The sequence below is a fragment of the Chenopodium quinoa genome, unplaced genomic scaffold (assembly GCF_001683475.1).
Source record: "Chenopodium quinoa cultivar QQ74 unplaced genomic scaffold, ASM168347v1, whole genome shotgun sequence".
NCBI lineage: Eukaryota > Viridiplantae > Streptophyta > Magnoliopsida > Caryophyllales > Amaranthaceae > Chenopodium > Chenopodium quinoa.
This window is the reverse complement of record NW_018743697.1, coordinates 3567517-3588990: the sequence shown is the minus strand read 5'-3', so window position 1 is coordinate 3588990 and position 21474 is coordinate 3567517. Positions and strand designations below refer to the sequence as shown.

At 34.7% G+C, this 21474-nt stretch overlaps 3 protein-coding genes across 3 annotated transcripts; all 3 read right to left on the bottom strand.

The window, feature by feature from the left end:
* Window positions 1-840: 840 nt before the first annotated feature.
* On the bottom strand, window positions 841-1909 carry LOC110684312 (photosystem I reaction center subunit psaK, chloroplastic-like). The gene is made up of 3 exons (XM_021860749.1): window positions 1686-1909; window positions 1354-1437; window positions 841-1176 (listed from the first exon to the last, which is right to left on the bottom strand). Exons 1-3 carry the CDS (start codon window positions 1764-1766, stop codon window positions 949-951), a joined length of 393 nt encoding a protein of 130 aa, XP_021716441.1. The 5' UTR covers window positions 1767-1909; the 3' UTR covers window positions 841-948.
* Window positions 1910-2540: 631 nt separating this feature from the next.
* LOC110684311 (protein ROOT HAIR DEFECTIVE 3) lies at window positions 2541-12037 on the bottom strand. Its single transcript, XM_021860748.1, is given in 24 exon segments — window positions 2541-3273; window positions 3652-3748; window positions 3834-3928; window positions 4089-4193; window positions 5392-5547; window positions 5651-5747; window positions 5850-6034; window positions 6036-6113; window positions 6846-6970; window positions 7439-7604; window positions 7855-7933; window positions 8162-8253; window positions 8363-8431; window positions 8515-8673; window positions 9039-9095; window positions 9205-9267; window positions 9342-9389; window positions 9497-9562; window positions 9710-9773; window positions 9917-9987; window positions 10106-10208; window positions 10290-10356; window positions 10698-10847; window positions 11798-12037. Coding segments are annotated over 24 exon segments (2430 nt in total). The 5' UTR covers window positions 11802-12037; the 3' UTR covers window positions 2541-3039.
* Window positions 12038-13130: 1093 nt separating this feature from the next.
* On the bottom strand, window positions 13131-21474 carry LOC110684309 (WD-40 repeat-containing protein MSI4-like). The gene is made up of 15 exons (XM_021860747.1): window positions 21138-21474; window positions 19785-19848; window positions 19601-19687; window positions 19455-19517; window positions 18482-18547; window positions 18269-18343; window positions 18034-18109; window positions 16531-16753; window positions 15960-16041; window positions 15289-15362; window positions 15096-15207; window positions 14914-14988; window positions 14309-14388; window positions 14037-14136; window positions 13131-13531 (listed from the first exon to the last, which is right to left on the bottom strand). Exons 1-15 carry the CDS (start codon window positions 21281-21283, stop codon window positions 13436-13438), a joined length of 1419 nt encoding a protein of 472 aa, XP_021716439.1. The 5' UTR covers window positions 21284-21474; the 3' UTR covers window positions 13131-13435.

Sequence of the window (21474 nt, the reverse complement as noted above, 5' to 3'; positions counted from 1 at the left end):
AAATACATTGGCCATATAATTTAATTAATCCGATAATAATTCTAGGCATATAAACACACGATGCATAAATCATTATCTCAGAGCAACTCCAACAGTGTAAAATTAGGACTAACTTGCAATTTATGAAACTAATAAATAATTAGCTTAACTATTGAAATTGCATTACCAAATTAGCTGGGCAAAGCTATTTGCTTAGCTAAGCTAATTAGCTTAGCAAATTGTGGGAATTAAAAAAAATTAAATAAATAAAAAAAAATTATTGAAAATTAGCTTAACCATTGTGGGATTAATTAGCTACAAGGTAGATTAGCTTTGCAATCTTAGGTGGCATGGCAAGCTAATTTCACAATTAGCTTACCATTGGAGTTGCTCTCATATTCCTTCTGTTTAATTTTTTTAGGCAATAATTTTAACTGTATTTTGAATAATGAAATTGAATCATCATAGTAAACACAAATTTTAAGGCCTAAAAGTTGCCATATTTTTTTGTTTTTGGACATTTTGACACTTGAAGTTGTGAAGTTTTGTGTTTCCTCCTTAAACATATGCTTGAATCGAGGAAATACAGCACCAATTAGATAAATAAGGTGGAAATTATCTTGGACACTACAATATATCAATAAACCTTTTCATTGAATAAGTGTGTAAATTACAATGATACAAAGATGATACCCAAAATGTTCAAAGTGTAGAGATTGCAGCTTTGTTGAAGGAAGTTTTTCTTTTGATTGATTTGTTACACATTTGTTAGATTAAAATTTTTGTTGTAGCTCTTTTCTGATCATTTATCAATGAATCAATCTTATTATATATAATAAACAAGTTTGTAAGAGACGGTCATTAATGTGAATAAACATGGAGACATTGCATAATGCACAATACGAGTAACATTTAAAAATGAGTATTTTACAAGCTCAAGGCAACACATAATATAAGAAGACATTAAATTTAAATAGCCCCAATGTTCTTGAGACCAAGTACAACACCAACACCAATGATGTGACCAACAGTGCCACAAGCAAGAGTGTCTGCAAGTGTAAAACCAGCAGGGTCACCAGTTTGTAATCCAGAGTCTCTTACTTCCAATTTCAAACCAGCTGTTGCTTTCCTATTCGCTGACGGTGCTAGCCCAAATCTTCCAGCAAACAACATTAGTGTTGTTGAGGTCACCATTATCTGTCCATCAATCACCAGGAGTGAATCACACAAACAAAGTTAATCTTTACTATGTACAAGAACAAAATCGATGAGCCTCCTTGTTAGAGATATGATATCATCAATATCGGAAAATATATATGACATATATATTTTCCGATATTGATGATATCATATCTCTAACACTCCTCAACTTACCAAGTTAGTGGATGAGCCGATGAAATCACCACATCGTGCACCCAATGCACCCTTTCCTTTGCCCCTCATTGGCAGACTTGATGACTGCAAAAAATGTACAACAATCGGATCAATTAAATTGCTTCATTAAATCATTTTCTAAGCTTTACCATAATTTAACATGCTACTTACTTATATACTAACAAGTCCCAACACAATCCTTGTACAACAATGCTAGATATATCAATATAACATTATTAAACTAATAGCGCGACAAATAAAAATATTAAAATAAGATTCATAGATAAAAGCATAAAATGCAATTTGAAGTAACAAGAGTTAAAAACACAAACCAAAGTCTTAACAGGGAAGGAAGCTTGCTGGGGTCTAAGCCCGGTGAAGTGTGGAAGAGAAGTCATTACAACTGATGCCATTCAAACTATCGGAGTATTATTTTCCAAAACTTCACCAAATTAAATTGTTAGTGGGGTGAAGTTTGTTTCAAAGATCTTAAAAATGGAGGGATGCTACTACTTTCACCACAACCACAAAACTTCTTGTGTGGCTAACTTCTTGTTAGATGAACTATATTCATTTCTTGCTTACATGGCATTGTGCTATTGGTTGTCTCAACTTAGGATAAGATGCTCAACGGATAAATTATAATTGTTATTGTAATTTCCGGATTCATTGTCTACTTATATATACATGTAAATGGTAGGAAAAAAAAAAAATAGGAAATCAAAATACAAACTTCATCTGAAATTTAGTAGATTGTTTACGTAATTGAGAGTGAAGGTTAATTGTGATAGTTTAACTCGATTTCTTAATCATCATAAATTGGGCAATATTAGAGGAACAAAGAAAATATCATTTTCACCTCTAATTCTTTGGATGGATGTCCATGGTAGCAAATCAAATTACTCTTAAAAATAATACGGATTACTCCTTTAATTCAAGTACAAGTAATGAAATATTTGAGATGACTTGTTCTCTTACGTTGAAATTCAGTTCACTTCATTTCCTAATTTCCTTCTCTTATAAAATATTCAGTTCAGTTCAGTTCAGCTCAACTGAGTTCAGTCAATGAGAACAGACCCTTAATAGTTAAGCTATCAGTGTATTAGTTGGACTCTAGGGAGGCAATTTTCTAAGTTTTGGGTGAGGACTGAGAAAACAAAAGATTCAAAATAAATTAAAAAAATCAATAAGTACTAAGCAGAGCAGATTTCTTTAGATAACAAATCTAAATCCAATATATCCGTCCACTTATATAATTGCTCATATCATTCTCAAGATCTCAACTACTACGTATTAGGCAAGAAAGTTTCTTTTCAAGATACAATGGAACTTTTACAAAAAAAATTGACAAGCTGAGGCACAACCATTTTAGACATACGAACCAAAACCATACAGGATCATCATCTAACAGACCCATAACATGAGCAACGAGGGGAGAACAAGAGAACAAGGAAAAATGAAAAAACTATATCAACAGGTTCTCCATAAGAGACCCAGGACCTGTGCATGTTGAGCATGTAGACAAAAATCGATGCCTTCAACCAATCATCATCTGTGTTTCATACAACTTGCTATAATGGTTGCCATATATGACCAAGTACAAATCTGCATCCCTCGATTAAGAAGCAGCACGTGCTTATAGGGGTAATCTCGGAACATTTCCTTCATGCAATCAAACTAATCCATCTAATCTTCCTTAGAAGCACTCGAATACTCTGTTCCGTTTTCATTTGTTGTTACATGGGAAGAACCAGTCGATGAAACACCGTCAGAATTTACACCTCTGAAGCTGTTAGCTGCTAGGGGTGGATTTGTGTGAGCACCAGCAGTTGCTGGTCTGTTTCCTTGCTCCGCTAAGTTTTTGAGCATGTTCATAACAGTGGGTAAAACTCTAGTTGACAAGGAAAGGAATCCAGGAAGCTGAAAGGAAAAAAAAAACACAAACAGAATCAGGCTAACATAGTGCACAGACAAATCACAAAACAATACACAGATAGGTAGAAAAACACAGCAAGTAGTGCTCAAATGCTACGTTTTTTCTCCTTAAATTTACTTTCTAGACATGAGGAACATGCTACATCTACAATTCTGTCTCCAACATCACTCTAATCTATTCAAGTTCTAACATCATGAAATATAGCAGTTGATTTTAAAATTATGAACTGTAATAGCCTGACTGATCAGAGATGCAATAACTGAGGTCCTGTCAATTGTTTACAACAAGCAAAAGAAAAATACCAGTACACAACATGCACAGAAGAGACTTCAATCAATATAATTTTGACCAATAAAACTTACAACACCATGACGGAATTCATTTGATACATCCATTTGCACCCACAATGCTTTGCTTACTAGAAAGGCAACAAAGAGGACGAGAAGATAAAGTGGATTCCTGACACAAGATGAAACACTAACAGTGAGCAAAAAAAGAATAAGAATGAATTGAGAAATTAATGAACATATGGAGAAAGTTGTACCTTAAAAGGGTCATGAACTCATTAAAACCTAAAATGAGCATGGCAGCAATTGCCCATGGAGGTGGCAACCAATTGTTGCTACGCCTGCTGGCCTCCTGAGAAATTAAAGAGCAATATATGTGAAAAAGACAAGCTCTGCTACACAGATGCTACTTTAGAAAATAATCAGCAGGTCAAAGTAACTGCTTTTGTTACTAGTAATACAAAATAACAGACAAGAAGACGATTCAAGATCTCAAGGAGATGAATTCATGCCTGAGCAGCAATGGCCTGACTAACAGTATATTCTGTCTCCATCTGGAATTGCCTCCACAATTGTTTGCATTGGACAGGAGTTATCAAAGTCTTCGACGATGGAACCTACACTCAAATTATAGAGATGTCATGGCGCTGGGGAGATAATTTCAAATGATGACTATAATTATAGAGAGCAGATAACTTTTTCCCTATTATTTCAAACAGCACAAAAAAGGCAGTGACAAATTTCAGTAAAATAACTATTCTAAACAGCAGAAAACTAGACAGAACTGATGAGTGCAGACTCAGTAAGCTTTCTTAAAACAAGTCGGGAGCTTCTCAGCATGGGCTTTTTTGCTGGACAGTAAACCATCTATGATACAAGCTCAAGTCCTCAACTATTTAGCTTGACATGCAAGAGAAATTGATTGGAATGGAGGATACACACCAACCATCTACAAGTCTAATTGTGTAAGGAGCTAGGAATTGACTAAAATCTTAAACCAATAACACCCTCAACAACCACTACCCAGTAGTAATCCTGCTACAGCAAGGTCAAAAGATATGTCCTCCGTATTCATTAAGCTTCCAATAAGCCAAGTGCACTACCTCCACGACTTCACCCAACTTCACTGACTTACTACAAACTCAATGGACCCTAATGCCACCTCTTAAAATCAGTCCGATACATCCAACCATTTCTCCAACACAATCTCCCTCCCCCGGGTTCTATAGCTTCTTTAATACAATCAATACCATATCTTTTGAATTCCAAATCGTTTCATATATGAATCTCTCTCCAACTGAGGTTGGGTGTGTGAGATTGACCTCAACCTAGTCAAATCCACCACCGCCAAAGTTCCAAACAATCCTTGAAGAAAAGCTAGTCAATTAAAGTCTGAGAATAGTAATAAACAATTACTCCATCCATTCTCATCTGATTGACACATTGAATTGGGCACAGAGTTTAAGAAAAGTTTGAGCGGGGTAATTTTATTGAATTGTTTAATGTAAAGTGAAGTTGGTGGAATGTTTGAGTGGGGAATGAGGATTATTTTAATATAAACCTTAAAAGTGATGGGCCATTGTGTAAGATAGAAAAACAATTAAATATTAGAGGGTCCTTGCCATTTTTAGTAATGTGTAAATTAGTTAGTAGAGGAATGAGTAAGTTGCAAGAAGCATATGGTTCTAAGCAACATAGCAGGTCACAAATTTGAGCTCCTAATAATTTACCATCTATGCTAATGCCTCTAATAAAACTTTGAAAGTGAAAACAATACATATAATCTAACAGCATTTAAAAGTAAAAGAAGCACACCTTCTCCCAGCTGCTTGATGCTAGCGGATCAGACACTGTCAGACTCCTATCAGTAGAATTACTTTTATCCACTAAAGCAAGAACTAATGTTTTGTCAATATCATCAGATTCGTCATCCAACCGAATTGCAGCCAGAACAGAGAGCAGTTTAAGGGACTGCAAAAGCATTTTACATTACCAATGTAGAACAGTATAAATTATATATTATAATGAGGAAAGCAAATACATAAAGCAACAAAATTTCACCAAAATATCATACCGCAGAACGAGCAAGTTTTGTAATAGCCTTAATATCCTCTTTCCCAGTCCAAACCCGCGGCATTGAGTCGGAGTCATGGCTAAACAACATCGTGAATCTAAACAAGAGGGAAAGGGGAAAATCATACTCAGAGCTCTCAAAAGAAACTAAAAAGAATTCTAATTTACCAAATTGCACATTCACAATATTCGGCCCTTACCTATCCTTCATACGGATCAATATCTTTCCTGCTTCTTCCTTGGCTTTTCCCTCAACCACACCTCTTGCATAATCCTCTAATCTTGCTACCATTTTGTCTCTGGTTACCTCATCCAAGTCAAAACCAGAAAGATCATTAGCTAGGCCAGAAACTGCTGACTGAGTCTCACGTCGAAGAAGTTTTTTTAATTGATGGCCAGGTCTCATCATTTGCACCATCCAAAAGTGCCTCAACAGGCCCTGCAAGAGCCTCGTTTAATTTTTCCTGCAATGGGCACGGTAAATAAAATGTTAAAGATCAATTTTAACAATGTATTTAGAAAAGAATACAAAGCTTGAATAAATTAGTTATTCCACAATAAATTTAACCAAGGACATTAAAAAACTATATGGCTATATCATTGTGAAAGTTACTGTAGGTTCACTCGACACAATAAATTTGAAAAGAAGGAAATAATTATAAGGGCTTAGGATGGATATAATCAGAAGGATATGAAAGCTTGGTGAAAGGTTTTACCCAATGCCTATGGCATAATCCACTATCTTCTTTTGCTAGGTAAGCAGCTCTAAGACTGGCCAAGACTACAAGCATTTCACCCAACTTCAGGCTCCAGCAAAACCAATTTAGATGTTGCTCAATTGACATAAGGAGATAGAGAGCATTGGTAGCTCTTGAGTTCTCCTTGAAAAGGTTTTATAGATTTATTCTTAAAAAAAGAGAATTTGGAAAGTAATAATAACTGTATATGTCAGGTACCATAGTATGGATTAAGGAGCTAAAGAATGTCAGTAGCTCTTCACCTTTTTTAAATCTAAATGTCTTTACAGTAGCTCATAAGATTTCACAAAACGAGGAAAAAAGAGGTGTTACAGGCTTAAAGCTACATACAGGCCCAATTTAGATAAAAATCTGACAAATTAAGTTTCAAAAAAAAAAAAAAAACAAAAAAAAAAAAGAGCACATCACAAAGACATTATAGATAACTGGTAGTAATACCTCATAACTGGAAGTAAGTTCAGCCAATTTGGCAGCACGAACAGTAGCAACATATTCATCCAAATCACGGACAAGCTTGGACCTCATTTTAGAAGTATCCCAGCTTGCTTGTTCAATCACAGCATCTGCACAAAGAAAAGGTAAATATCCAAGTTCATTTCATACAGATTTTCATGGTAGAATAGGTTTACAATAACAAATCACCAGTTTAAAAGGAAATAGGCAACATGTCTCCTAATTTGGCTTATTCAATCATAGCAAATGTGCAAACTAAAATAGTAGTAAAATTATAAGATTACTTCATTAAAAATTTCATGGTAGGATCAAATTTGACCTCTCTTCATATAATAGCCATTTCTCAGTTCAAAGAGAAAAGGGTTAAAAAATAATTGATTTGCTGAGATATTAGCTTTAGTCTTCCTTGCAAAAGTGCAAAACAAATAAATCCTATCAAAAAGTTACCCTCAGGCCACACAACCTCGTCAATGCCTAAAGGATGATTACTGATGTAAGCACAGCAAATTCACCTTGCCACCTCATGTAGGGGAAAAAAATGAATGCAGGTAAGTTCATAATAAATAAAAAGGTTTTACCTGCACATCCTTCATCAAATAGATTCATAAATGTCTGTTTGCATCTGTGTGAAGCAGCAGAAAACCCTTCACCGCTACTCAAAGCTTTGTCAAATGCTTCCTTAAACTTCTCTACTGTTCCAGACCGTATATGTCCCAAAATGGAATGGAAAGCCGGTTGAACAAGCTAATACAAATTAACAGAAAAGAGAGATACAGTAAGCATCAATAAAGTAAATTTACAAGAAAAAAACCGTTATTAGCTGCTAGCCTGATTGCAATTATATTGACATGTACTGATGTACAGTTTCAAAAAAAAAAACAAGATATAAAAGAATGTCACAGCTAGCTAGCCTAGTTTCACTCCCACACATAACATATATTACTAGCAGAAGTACAATATATTTGTAAGTTTAGAAGAGTATAGATGACTTTACTTGCAGTAATTTATCTTCTAAATGCCTCCTCTTGGAAGTTCTAACACCCTCATCAAAATATATAACCTCTGAATCATACCTGAATAGAAGATAGAAAGTACATGTAACTAAAAAAACCACAAAACCAGAGAGGATGGAAAAATAGCAAGATACAAAGAAATACAAAAGAAATCCAAAAGCTGTTCCTTGACGAAATATTCCCAGTGAGAAAGAACAACAGAAATACTGAACATACAAGAAAATACCCTTTAAAGGGAGGCAATATGATCACAACAGAATTTGGAAAAATTAATAAATTTATACTCACTCAGATAAACAGTCCCCAATAATTGCACTTAGCTTCTTTCCAAATCCAGCAACAGGACCAGATTGCGAGGCCTCCTCCAGCTGAAGCCAATCCTGCAAATATAGCAGCAAATAGACCAGCAGAATTAAGAAGTGCATTAAGAAAAGAGAGATCATCAACAAAAGATCACACATAGATGAGGGGATCAAAATAAAGGTATACCTGATTTTGGGTAAAGTTGCTATACTTTTCATTGGCAATTTCTTCACATCGAACTGTAGCCACCATGACCTGAAAAGGACTTGAGCCATGAGCACTATCACATCTTACAACATATGCCTTGACGCCTATATAGAATGAGTTAAATCAATTACTTTGTGTGCAGGAAGGTCAAGGTCCCTGTTTTCCTTAATAACTTGCCATATCTGTTGAGCACTGAAAGAAAAGCCAGAAGCAGGCACAACTCCCCGACGATCTCCAGCAAGCCCGCCAGGAGCTATAGATTGGTAGAATCTCTGCCTCAAATTAGCAACCTTCATCCATTTACAGAAAGTCAGACAGAGTATAATAATATCCATACATCAGTCGATTAACCAAACTACATTGCAGTTCCAGATTTAGTTTTAGCTTTTAGAAACAAAACTTCAGATCAACTTGGTAGGATTCCCTAGAAAACTATATATTGGAAATATAAGAAATACAAACTTTTCTCTCTGGTTCATTTTACAACCCTCCCACTTCAAACAAAAAAGATAAGAAAGAGGGAAAAGCAGATGTGAAAAACTAACATTAGCCAAGAAGTTTTATCAGGAAAGAGCAATGATCGTCACAGTTGCATTACAAGCAGGCATTAGTAAGACAGAATGGGAGAGGGAGGGAGGGAACCTCAGTGACATACCTGCTCTTTAAAAAGCTCTTCTTTCTCTTCATAACTGGAAAGAGCGACAACTTCAACCTGGCAAAGTTGACAGCAAATGTGACAACACACTCTCGTTAGTCAAATCTTCTAGAAGCTCTAGAGTCAAATTGACGTTCCACAACATGAAGTTGAAAGATTAGCTTACATTAAAAAATTCGCTCAGGGGTGTATCTTTATGTGCTTGTGGCTTGGGAACCGAATCCCATATCTAGCAGGAGAAAGACGGTCAGAAAACATTAATGTCACAGTTGGTCATGGAATGAAAAAGCACAAAGTAATCACCTTTTGAATATCTTCTCGCAGAACTGGTTCAAGATTTTCAAGGGGCGTCTGGTACAAACAGAAAATAGAGATACTGGTCAAGTTCTAAAAATTGCCAACATTCACTATTCATGAGGGTTAAGTTAATTCCAGAAAGAGATAGAAGATAAACTCACCCTTGTCTTATCACGTATCACAAACATCAGAGTTGTTTTACGAGGACTAAACAAGCGCATCATCACCTATAAGAAAGCACCGCCATAAATAAAATTAATGCGAACGTAATCTATACATCAATCAATGTACAAGGAGCCTCGCTGCAGGTCTGATAAAGCATGCTTTCAGATAGCAAAAACAAATAAAACTAAATTAGAGAAACAATGTTGTACTTGGAAAACTGTCTTCAATAGCGGTTTATTTGCTGCCTGCTCACGTCCTATGTCATGGCACCACCTACATCAATTACAGAGTTACTGAGAAAATTCACATATAAGAATAAATATTCTTTTCTTAAAAATAAAAAAAATAAAAAAAATAAAAATAAAAAAAAAGCCAAACAAAATCAGGAAAGCAGAACAAGTAGCTTATGCACTTACATGTTTATAAGCACTATATCGGAAACAGCAAGGGCAAAGAGAGCACTTTGTTTTTCAAAAGCAGTATCATCCTAGAGATGTCAGTAGAAGAGTTCAGTAAGGGTTTAGATTTTTTTATGTAGAACATATCAATGAAAGTGGACGAAAAAATCTGAAGCTGAAGATAAATAAACGGGAAATTATAATCACCTCTCCTCTCTCTCTACCATCTGTACCCTCCAGATCCATAACTAGAGTACAGGGCTCAATCCCAACACATTTTGCTAACCAAATACCTTTGGTTGTCTGAGACCTAGAGAATATAGAATTCCATCAAAATGACTATTTTATCTTTGGTAACAAACACAATTTGGATAAGAACATATCTAATTACCTTCCTCTAAATGCATCCATCTCCCTGAAGTTGGTTCCAAATAAATTATTCAATAGAGTGCTTTTCCCTGTTGTAGGAAAAAAAAATGTGATCACTAAATAAGATGCAGCCACATTAGTCATATAACACCACTGTGCAAGCAAGAAGGGGGTAAAAAATTTCTTAAAATAAATTAAGTGCAGCTAAAGAAGATATGTTCGTAAAAAAGTTCAGCTAATATACAGCATAGCCAAGAGACAATAGTTTTAAGATATACATACATCTTAAGATGCATAAATTGGTAAATTATTTGCACTTAGTTTGTTCAAGCAATACTCCATACATTGTAAAGTCATAAAACAGCATTCATTAAGTTATAAGCTAAATAAATTTTTTCAACATTTTTTTTAACAAAAAGGTAAGACATACCACTGCTTTGTGGACCCATGATGGAGACTATGGCATATGAAAGTCCACATTCTGCCAGCCTTACTCCTTTCAAAAAACTCTCGAGCCCAGCTACATTGAACATACCATCTCCATCAATCAGCTGGGTAGAACAACATCTATCATCATTATCTGAGAAAAATAGACATAACTTTAGTAAGGCAATACATTCATGATTCTAAACCTTGAAAAGAATGTTAAACATAAATGGGATTTCTTGACGATCTGCTTCGGAATATCAGTTTGAAGAAGATAATATAATTTTCCTTCTTTCCCCCAGCCTTAGTCGTCATTAGAAGCAATCGCGATAAGATATAAATTTCAACCAATGTCCATCGATGAATAAACCATTTTAACACTTTCTGAGACCCAAACACAGCATTAAAACTGCAATCTTATCTACAAAAGCACACTAACAGATACATTTCATATTGCTACTACTGTCCAAACATTCTGCCCTCCAATCATTAAGTTTTGATAAAAACAACCAAATTTCAGAAGCAGCAAAAGTCTCAATGAATCAATACACACCGAAACACTCTCTATGACCCGTCATCGAAAGAACTAGAATCTTACCAATGAAAGCACACTAGCAGGAAAACCCATTAAAATGACGATCACGAAGTTCATAACCCCCCAAAAATAAAAGTTTCTAAATAATTCACCTACCAACAGTAAAAAAAAAAAAGGAAATTCGAATAACCCAGTTAATAAAATTAAAATCTTTATCACTTCCCCCAACATTTGAGCCAAACACTAGTCATTTCATGATCCCCAATTACTCAAATTAGGGCAATAAACAGCATACTTTCTAAAAATTAAAGCCTAAATTAATTATCCCAAACACCTGAAAATCACATATAAAGCAATTGCATGAGAAACGGCGCGATTAACCCCGCATTTAAAAGTACACCCAAAAAAAAAAACCGACATTAAATTAATCTAGAAACGAAACATAACCGAAGCAACATCATCAATTGTTAAAAAAAACAGGGAAACAAAATTAATAAATTGAATTGAATTAGATCAAACAAAAACGTAAAAATTCTATCAAATAAATTGACAAGTTAATAGAAAAATACCCATTTAGTCAAATCTGATCCGATTGCGCACGAGGTTGAAGAAGAAGGATCGAAGAAGAAGCGGGAAGAAAGAGAAAATTTGGAGAGAGAAAATAAAAAAGGGGGAAGATGACGATCTCGTCTGTGTGTATAGGGGTGTGAAGAAGAAGGAGATTTGTAGAGATTATTTTTTTTATTAAATGCGTCCGTCGTTGTTGTATTGGTATTCTCTCCCAGAAATTAAATATGGTGTTTTTTTTAAAAAAAATTAACTTTACTCCTGATTTTAATAATTTACGTATCATTGTTTTTGCTATTTTTACTATTAATAGTAAAATTTTATATTTCCAATTTTAGTGATGTAAATATGAAACAAATCCTAGTACCTTGTAAGTTCATATGGTGGGATACATTTTTTTTTTTACTTATTAAAAATGTTTGAAGTGAAATTTATATTACTCGTAGTATTTCTTTGAGAGATATGTATGAATCAAAGTCGACCTAGCGAAGCATTTGTGAATTGTGGGATAAAAATTAAAGAACATCAAATATCTTATCCATATGTCCTCCATATACAATTCATCTCATTACATTTATTATGGAGTATAAATTTAGTTTTAAGAAATTACTCCGTACATTTACTACGGAGTACATTGTGTCAATCAATTTTTGCTAAATTACATAAAACATTCTTTAAAATGTATTTTGATTGTAAAAAACTCAACTGTATTAATCGTATTCAAATACAAGTAAAAAAATTTATTTGGCATGTCATATATGTAACTATGTGCATGTTTCTTGTGTTTTGACAACATCTCATCCCACAAGCTATGTTTCCTTGTACTATTGAGTATTGAATTGACTACCCTTACCCTACTCTAGTGTAGTTAATAAACAAACTAAGAATTATTTTTGTAAAAAAAATTTCGTAAAAAATAAAATTAGAAATTAAAAAATAAATAAAAAGGGGTCAAATGAAATGGAAAGAGATGATAATTCTACAACCTTTCTGCACCGACTTTGGTAGCATGACATTCAAGTAGCCGGCCAATGATCAAAAGCAAAGAATAAGAACAACAAATACATATGCTAATGCCACTGTCAGGTGGGCCCTAATAGCGCGTGTCACTACGCTCTAATCTAGGCCACCTCATAATCATACATTTACTTTCCCAATTACTTGTATAACAGTGTACTAAAACTTGTAATCCGTACTAATTATTATTCTAAACGTTTTTCTTAGACCACCATTCTATTTTTACATTTCTTTATTTTCAGATGTAGATCTAGAGGAGTGATCAAACATAGTTTAGCATTCATGAATGGTTTAACGTGACACGAAACGAGGCGCATGTAATACAGAATAAGTTTCTGAGCATATCAGCAATTCAGCACAGTATATATGACTATTGATTTTGGACGGATTGTGAAGGTCCTAAATGACTGAGAATATCAGATTTAGGAGGAATGGGCAAGAAACTACAATATTCAAGGTTACATTCGTGAAAGGGTCAAACAGTGGGAAGTTTTTCACCCAGGAAAGACCAAAGAATAAAATAAAAGTATCATGCATTCGAAATAGTTTAAGACATGCACCCTCTTCCATGTTTAAACCACTTCTTGTCAGCCGCCTAAACTGTTCTAACATCCTTGAAAGAACTAGGAGGAGCATGTGGTTACATGGGATCGGAATTTGTCCAACTCTGCTAGGACTTCATCTTCTGGTCGGTAAAGCAAATCAATAATGCGCCACATCTGCAACAGATTTAAGAAAGAAAAGAAGTGAGTTTCAGTAAAAAGTGGTAACTACAGATCATTTAAGGGAAGAAACTTGGTCCTCTTGTTGCATGCAGTCCTGAATTTAAGATCATGGAAATTTTCTGATGTTGGACATGAAGCAACAGATGCTCGTTAACTTTTCTACAAGCAAAAGCACACAGTGGAGGAAGAGTGGCAATAACTAGTAGCAAAACAAAGCTATATTCTATCTTCCTTTTATGCTCTATCTTAAAAGCACATTAATATAGGTTTGTGTAGGAGATGGAAAATTATGGCGTACAATAAATGCATGATGTGCCTGCATGACGCACTTAAGTATATAATCTACATAGGGAGCTAAACACTTCAGCCAAATTGATGCTTGAGAATTGAAGTTGCTAGCAAAATTTTGAACAACACTCCAGGTGCAGTGAAGCAATTTAGAAAAAGGTTAATAGCTCAGAGTGGCATAAGACCAAGCTAGCAATAAAAATATTGATACCTGCAATGTTCCACCTCCAGCAGAGCTTGAACAATCATCCGAAACACTGACAATAGTCCATGGATCAATCGAATTCCAGTGGAAGTCAACCACTTTGTCCCTATTCCAAAGAAAGAAAAGAGTATGCAGATGGTATTATACATTATACACATAAATTAAAAAATAATAATAATAATAATAATAATAATAATAATAATAATAATAATAATAATAATAATAATAATAATAATAATAATAATAATAACTTATCAAATGCAAATAAGTCACCATACCTGTGTCCTGCATGCCTGAAAAACAAACCTGCTGGATACTCCGATGTTTTGTTTCCACTATCTGTTTGCATTTTACCAATCTGAGTATTATCAAAAATAACAATTGATTAGAAGTAAGCAGAATAAAAGTGATGAACATGCAGGTAAAATAATGGCAAGGTAAGGGATTGCAAAACAATCATTTCTGCTATAAAAAGTTCAGCTGGAGCCATGTACATATATGGCTAGCCGTGGCTTTTTATTATTTATTTACGTAGAATACCATAGAAACTCTCATCGAAATATTGAGTAGGCATGGAGTTCCATGCAAGCCCACAAGGGCTGTAACTCCTTTCAGCCATTCAGGCATTGTTCTAGACAACATGAAAACAAGGTTTCCCATCAAAGTAGACAAATTACTAAATTAGAAGAGTATATAATTGCTGAAAATTATTTGTTGGATTATAGAGATTCCTCCCCTACATTTAAGATCTTCAACTGAAAGTTATGCCAGAATATTTAATAAGGAGTACACTTTTGTATTCACAGAGATCGCAAATAGACTTTACTGAAGTAGAGTGAAAAACTTCTTCACACCTTCACACAAAAGAATAGTGTATCCATACCTTTTCATAATCCCATATGTTCAACAGGCCATCCTCAGCAGCACTGCCAAAAACTGATCTATTGTGTGGTGACCACTGTATCAAAAATCAAAATAAATCTTTAGATACAATAAATTTTTAGATTCCACAAGATAACCAAATAGGCAAATATATGGAAGCTAGTTCAATAAAGATATGCTAACCTGTACACAAAGGACAGGATCGTTGTGGCCCTGGAATTTATGGACAGGTGATCCAACTCCCCCCGCAGAGATATTTCTCCGATCAAACATGTGGATAGAATTATCAGCTGATCTGATTGCACAAAGAGTTGCGATAGATGAGAGCCAAATCCATACATTCAAATACCAGTAGCAAGTAACAAAAAGCACGTACCCAGTCAAAATGAAATTTTCATCATGAGGATTCCAGTCAACACAATGCAAATCAGCATCATGGGCCTTTTCAACCTGGTGGGACATAATATGTCGTCAGAGATAGCTAAGCTGGCTCAGCAAGCATAAGGGCATTCCAATACTGCTATAACTGCTTAAGATACCATACATATGAATATGTAAGGTATTTATTATAGGGAGTAAAACCGTAAAAGTTAATAAAACCAACAATCTATTCAGACAATTGTCAAAATGTCATCTCTAAAGGAAAATCATGAGCCTGAAGGAGTAATGTACATGATAGAGGAATGGGCATGCTACTTCAATAAGAATATTCTATGAGGGTAAAAGTGAAAAATAATGATAGGATTTAGAGTCCAAAAGAAAAGTTTAACGCAGAAACTAAAAATCTGCCAACAAGAGAGAATTAAGCCAGTCTTTGGATGGGATTTACACGATAATAAAGGAAGTTAAGCTCTATGTCTAAAAACACAAATAAAAAAATAGTTTGATTTGCAATTTGAAAATCTAGGCACAGTTTGCCGATTGTGCAAGTAACATTATGAAATCTAAGTATCTTACAAAATCACCTCCACACCAACCAATTTCCATTCTCTCACATCAGGAATTGGGGTGAATGGATTATGGAATGACCAAGTTCAGAGATGTTACCTTAGTAGCTGGAGTCAATCCAGCTCTTGAATCCCATAGTATTAAGCAAGAATCATCACCAACACTGCAAAACTGCTGAGCACTTCCACACACATAGAGAAAATGTTAAATTTAGAAGAATTTTTTTTTTTAAAAAAAAAAATAAAAAAAAAAACCTAACCCTATGTGTAGAATAAAGAAAGAAAATAAAATTGCAGGACATACAGTATCACCTTGTATACCTCAGACAACTAACTTCTTTTAACTCAGTTACTAATGTCAGGCACAACATTACGATTCCAGATGTTAGGCACTTAAATGTGTGGTCTTATAAAAGAAAATTTGCATGTTATCAATCCAAAATGAAGTGTCACTGTCAAAATTCCATACCTATGTCCAGTTATTGAGTATTTGAGGTGGATAATTGATGTTAAAATCAAGTCCAATTAACTTAACATACAATAGTATAGATGTGATGCTGTTCGTGACTGTAGACAGATGATATATCAGGAACAACTTTTCTTCATACTTGGTCCAGATATTTCAGAGAAACACAAGTTTAGGCACACAAAACAGTGATCAAGCAAGCTACCTAGTGGGACAAAATTGCACATCCTCTACAGTATCATCATGTCCCTTATAAATGCCCCGTGCTTCCACGGAAGGACTAGCTGCATTTCCATTATTTCCATCGCCAGTCTTAGATGCTGATTTTATATTGCTGCCAGCAGAAGCAGATTTTGCGGCCCCTGGTTCTGTTGCCAGCGTTGAGATATGATCATTTATATTCCACAAAACCACTAATTTATCCTTCCCTGCTTGGAAAAACATTGCTAGTTAGTAATATTTTTGTATGGATCAGTTATTGCATTGCTAGTTCAAAGTACACTATCAAGGTGACAATAATTCCAGACGAGTATAAAAATTTACTGAAAAGGGCACTACCAGATGACACAAACAGCAAAATTATACATCAGTAAAACCTAATGAAACCATCATTGCTACGGCCTACAGGATGTTAACATAAATAACTTCAGAGCTCATAATGAAGTAAGAAGACATGAACCCCAGAGGTCAACCAAAAATCACATAGACCCTCATTGAACAGGAGCACAGGACACATAAACAATTACTATAACTAGGCCCATGTTTCAGCAGATCAAACCGGTAGCCAGGCTCACTTAAATAATCAAACACAGCAACAAAAAACCAGCGTGAAGCGAAATAGCTGCTTCTGCGGTTAAGGTAGGTGAGATATATGCAAAAACAGAGACATTATAATAGTTATGTTAGTAATTAAATAATAAGACCCACTTTTCTTGCCAGAGTGGCAAGATGATTTGTCAGATTTTGAAGGTAGATATAGTACTTTCTACATTTCTTAAACACCTAATCAAAATTTTTAAATAGAGAAAGTTCATCAACTCCCACTTGGCCACTTAGAATCGAAGCCCTCTAAAATAAATGGAAGTGGGTGGAGATTGACTCCCTTCTAAATGTTTAATTCAACAATAATAGGACTTATAGTAGTGCACTGTGCACCATACCCTTTTTCTTCTCTTAGGAATTGAAGCTGCCAAAAAAGACACCTTTACAACACAAAGCGCTTCCCCATAGTAGAAAATTAGAAATCATTTAAGTATGCAAAAGATATTTTATTTTTTACAAAAAAAAAAAAAAAAAAAGGTAGACCACATCATATCAAGGTTTCTTATTTAGACCACATTTGAGCAATGTCTTTCCATACATGCTACAGGTCAGTTGCTTATTTCTATTTTTTTAATAACCTCTGCCACCTACCTATGCCATAACCTCAGTTGCTCAACATCCTAAGTTGAAGGTCAGATAAATCTCTTTGGCCAGAAAACATTTTGGAAAATCATTATGTACAAAGAAGGCTCATAAATCATTATAGAGAAAATTGATTTACTCAACATGTTCATATTGTAAGAGCTTATTGTAATGTCAATTTATTAACAATGCAAAGCATGTAATTCATTCTAGAACTAGGCTCAACAGTCAACATTTCTATCAACAATGACAGAAAACTTTGTGGAATCACTGGAGTGGTACTATAACAAAATAAGAGTCACACCTCCTGAAAGCACCATTGGTTCACAAGAGCACATTGCAAGAGCAAATTCAGCATTTTCCTGGTGTCCAGTCAATATCTGCATGACAAGGGATCAAGTAACTATTTAAAGTTTTAAATTAATATTAATTTAAAACTTGAACCAACTAATTATTGCGTCATCAAGAAAAAAATATGTAATATTCAAGCACAAAACATCGAAAAGGTGTAAACAAAGGTAACTTCAGATGAAACCCACCAGATCGGGACGAGAGCTGGGAGCTCCTAGAATTGCATGACGACTAGGTTGATTTTCCACATCCCAAATTAATACCTGAATGGAAGCAACACGTTATATTACTTTCAACTTACTGTATCAAGGAATAGCAGCATGAATAAAGTACTGCAAATAACATGTAAATTTCCATGCTCATGTTATGAACACGCGGATTTAATTAAACAAATAACTCACGTCAGGGCTGTCAGTGTGTGTAGCCACTATGTTACTGTTCTGCGGGAGTTCTCTGATCCTGTTCACCTGAACAAAAGCAAATGTATTAAGTATAGGTACCAAGAAAAAAAGTACAAGGGAGACGATAATGAGAACGAAGTACACAAGAAAACAGAACAGGTACAAGAAGCTCTTGATGCATAAATAATGCAAAACAATCACCACAATTATTATGATGTTAACCATAATCATGCTGTCCCAAGGGAGAAAGAGGTAAAATAAGCAAGTGTTTCTTAAGAGAGCTGTTGATGCATCACTACTTAGAACAAAAGGAGCACTGAAATCAAACTAGAATGACGAAAGAAATCATCAGAAGTATGTAGTAAAACTTAAACTTTAGCAAGACAAACTTGGCCTCTCTCTGCATATACTATATTAAAATTTTAAAATTGAACATCAAGCAGGTATAGCCATGGAGAACTATGGATTAGTTGGGCCTTGGGAGGGAGTGTAGATCAGCTTGTTCTAGAGTTACAATCACCCTCTACTAGTCCGTACTCTGTAGAGATTGCAATCTATCTAAATGAATTCTTACACACTGCAGTTAGAAGGATCTTCACTAACATTTTTCAATAAATATAGTTGGCCAAATGCCACAACAGCTCTCTTTGGGCTTCCATACAAACTTAGTAGTGATCATTATATAAACAAGTAGGGCAATGAAATATGAGCTAGAGATAAATAAATAGTTTGAATATCACTGAAACTTGGTCAAGTTCTCAAGACAACACAGAATCGGAATACTTCATGTGGTATGATTCACAAAAAAGACTCAAATATCAAATCAATATACTTCATATATTATAATATCAGAACATCTAGCTTCCATCAATCCTAGATAACAAAACTATATGAAACAGTTTGAAAGTGCTCAACAAGCAAGGTCACTACATGATTATTAATTAACCCCTTGGCAACGGAAAAATAAGCATACCTCCCCAGGATGTATGATGGTTTTGAACTTCTTTACAAACGGAGAGCGAGCCTCTTCATTAAACTGAGATAACAAAGATCAAAAAAGAAAACGAAGTTTAGAAGAAAATTTCTGACAAAGAAGTTAGCATGCAAAGATGATATTACCTGAGATATATGCTCTGCAGCAGCAACTCTAGGCTTAACCACTTCAACGTTTGCAATAACAAGTGTATTAGGAACACTCCCATCAGTCTGAAAATAAAGATAAGGAGGATCATCATTTAGTAAAAAGATGATAGAACTTAGCAACAAAATTAAATGAAAAGATAAATCATGAGGATGAAATTGCCTGTTCAGAGAGATAAAGACGCTGCCGATTCTTGTAGGTGGCTTGCTCAAGAAGTGGACCCCATCTGCAAAATACAACCATCACATTAACGGTCTAAATTAATGCTTAAAATTTTTAAACTCCACAATCAACCCCCCCCCCTTCCAAAAAAAAAAAAAATTAATAAATAAAAAAAATTAAATGGACATGGAGAGGAACATTGTGTTTGGAAAGTAATTTGATGTGGAAATATGGACTGTCAAGTAAAGTAAAACTACAGCAATGAGAAAAGTAAAATTATAGAATCTACAAAATAAAATAAAAAATAAAAATGTGAAATTTCACTAGTTTAATTTGTTAATTATTAAAAAAAAATCTACTGAATACAGGGTATTACTTTGTTTAAACATTGGTTTGCTTAGTTATCCTCAATTTTTTTAATCACTTTGAAGGGAAATCCACGGCAATCATAGCAAAATATAAGAGAATTACCTAATTTTACATAGTTTTATTTTTTCCATAAACAATTTTAAACAAGACAACAATCAAACACTAAAATTATATCTACACAGCTTTACCCAGATTTCCGCATTAAAACTTGAACCCTAAAACTTGATCCCCAATCACATTGGAGATCAAATTAACATCTTATGTTTTCCCTCAACAAATACATTTGATCAGCACAAACAATCCATCACCAAACATCTTTTAGACTCTCATCATATACTTTCCTATTACAGCCAAACATCAACTCCACAGACCTAAATTAGCTTTCCTTTAAGTGTTTCTGCATATAAGAAAACTGCCACCACGTGTCCACGACAACAACCCAGTATGACTTGTTCCCTTGCAGGGTCTAAAGACCTCCAACTGTACTTAGTCTCACCTCTAACTAGCTCAAGGTAACAGTAATATTAAGAAATTCAAGGATATATAACAATGCAGATCTGCATGTCAAAAACATAAGCTTTTCTCTCATGGATTTTGGTAATGTGCCATTGTAATGTACCTCTCGTTTAATAAGCACAAATATACAACTCTTCACTATATAAAAGCATACATTACAAATCAAAAAAGGGCATACATTGACATGAAAATATACATGTAACCAGAAAAATTAAACTCATGCCACAATCAATAACACACACTTCGTGAGTATACATCCCAGCAAAAGAAGCACATTCATAATCATCACATTGTTTTTAGAAACAATCCCAAAATTACATTTTTATGAAATTACACCCAAATTTCACTCCAAAATTACCCAAAAATAGAAATAAAAATTGAAAAATCCATAAACCCCAGAAAAACCCAACACTCATTTCACCTAATTTGAAGAGAAGAAGAAGAAAAAGGAGAGAGAAAGAGGTATACCGGCAAGAAAGAGAAGGCCAAACAAGATTGTGGTTAGCGAGCCAATCGTAGAGAATGGGTACCAAAGATTTCCACTGGGTGTACTTCTCGTCCACTGTTAACTCTACTCCCTTTCCAACCCTTCCTCCTTTACCTTTCTCCGTCATCTCTCTCTCTCTGAGTTTTTTCCTGTGTTTTTGGTTTCCCGCTTATTCTGCACACCCTACTTCGTCGTCTTTTCTTCTGATTTGCTCAAGGCAGTCAGTTCAGAAGTAGGTGCCCTGCTCTGTATTTGGAAATTAAAATGGGGCTTGGATCATGTAGTCATGTGGACGTGGATCGGCCCGGAATAGATCTA

Excerpts from the sequence above, each read along its gene's own strand:
- LOC110684312 (XM_021860749.1), bottom strand. The coding sequence starts at position 1,766 with ATGGCATCAGTTGTAATGACTTCTCTTCCACACTTCACCGGGCTTAGA. Across the intron at positions 1,438-1,685 it reads CCTTCCCTGTTAAGACTTTG|TCATCAAGTCTGCCAATGAG; the intron begins GTTTGTGTTTTT and ends CATTTTTTGCAG. Across the intron at positions 1,177-1,353 it reads TCGGCTCATCCACTAACTTG|ATAATGGTGACCTCAACAAC; the intron begins GTAAGTTGAGGA and ends ATTGATGGACAG.
- LOC110684309 (XM_021860747.1), bottom strand. The coding sequence starts at position 21,283 with ATGACGGAGAAAGGTAAAGGAGGAAGGGTTGGAAAGGGAGTAGAGTTA. Across the intron at positions 19,518-19,600 it reads CTGCAGAGCATATATCTCAG|TTTAATGAAGAGGCTCGCTC; the intron begins GTAATATCATCT and ends TTGTTATCTCAG. Across the intron at positions 16,042-16,530 it reads GTGCAATTTTGTCCCACTAG|TGCTCAGCAGTTTTGCAGTG; the intron begins GTAGCTTGCTTG and ends TGTGTGTGGAAG.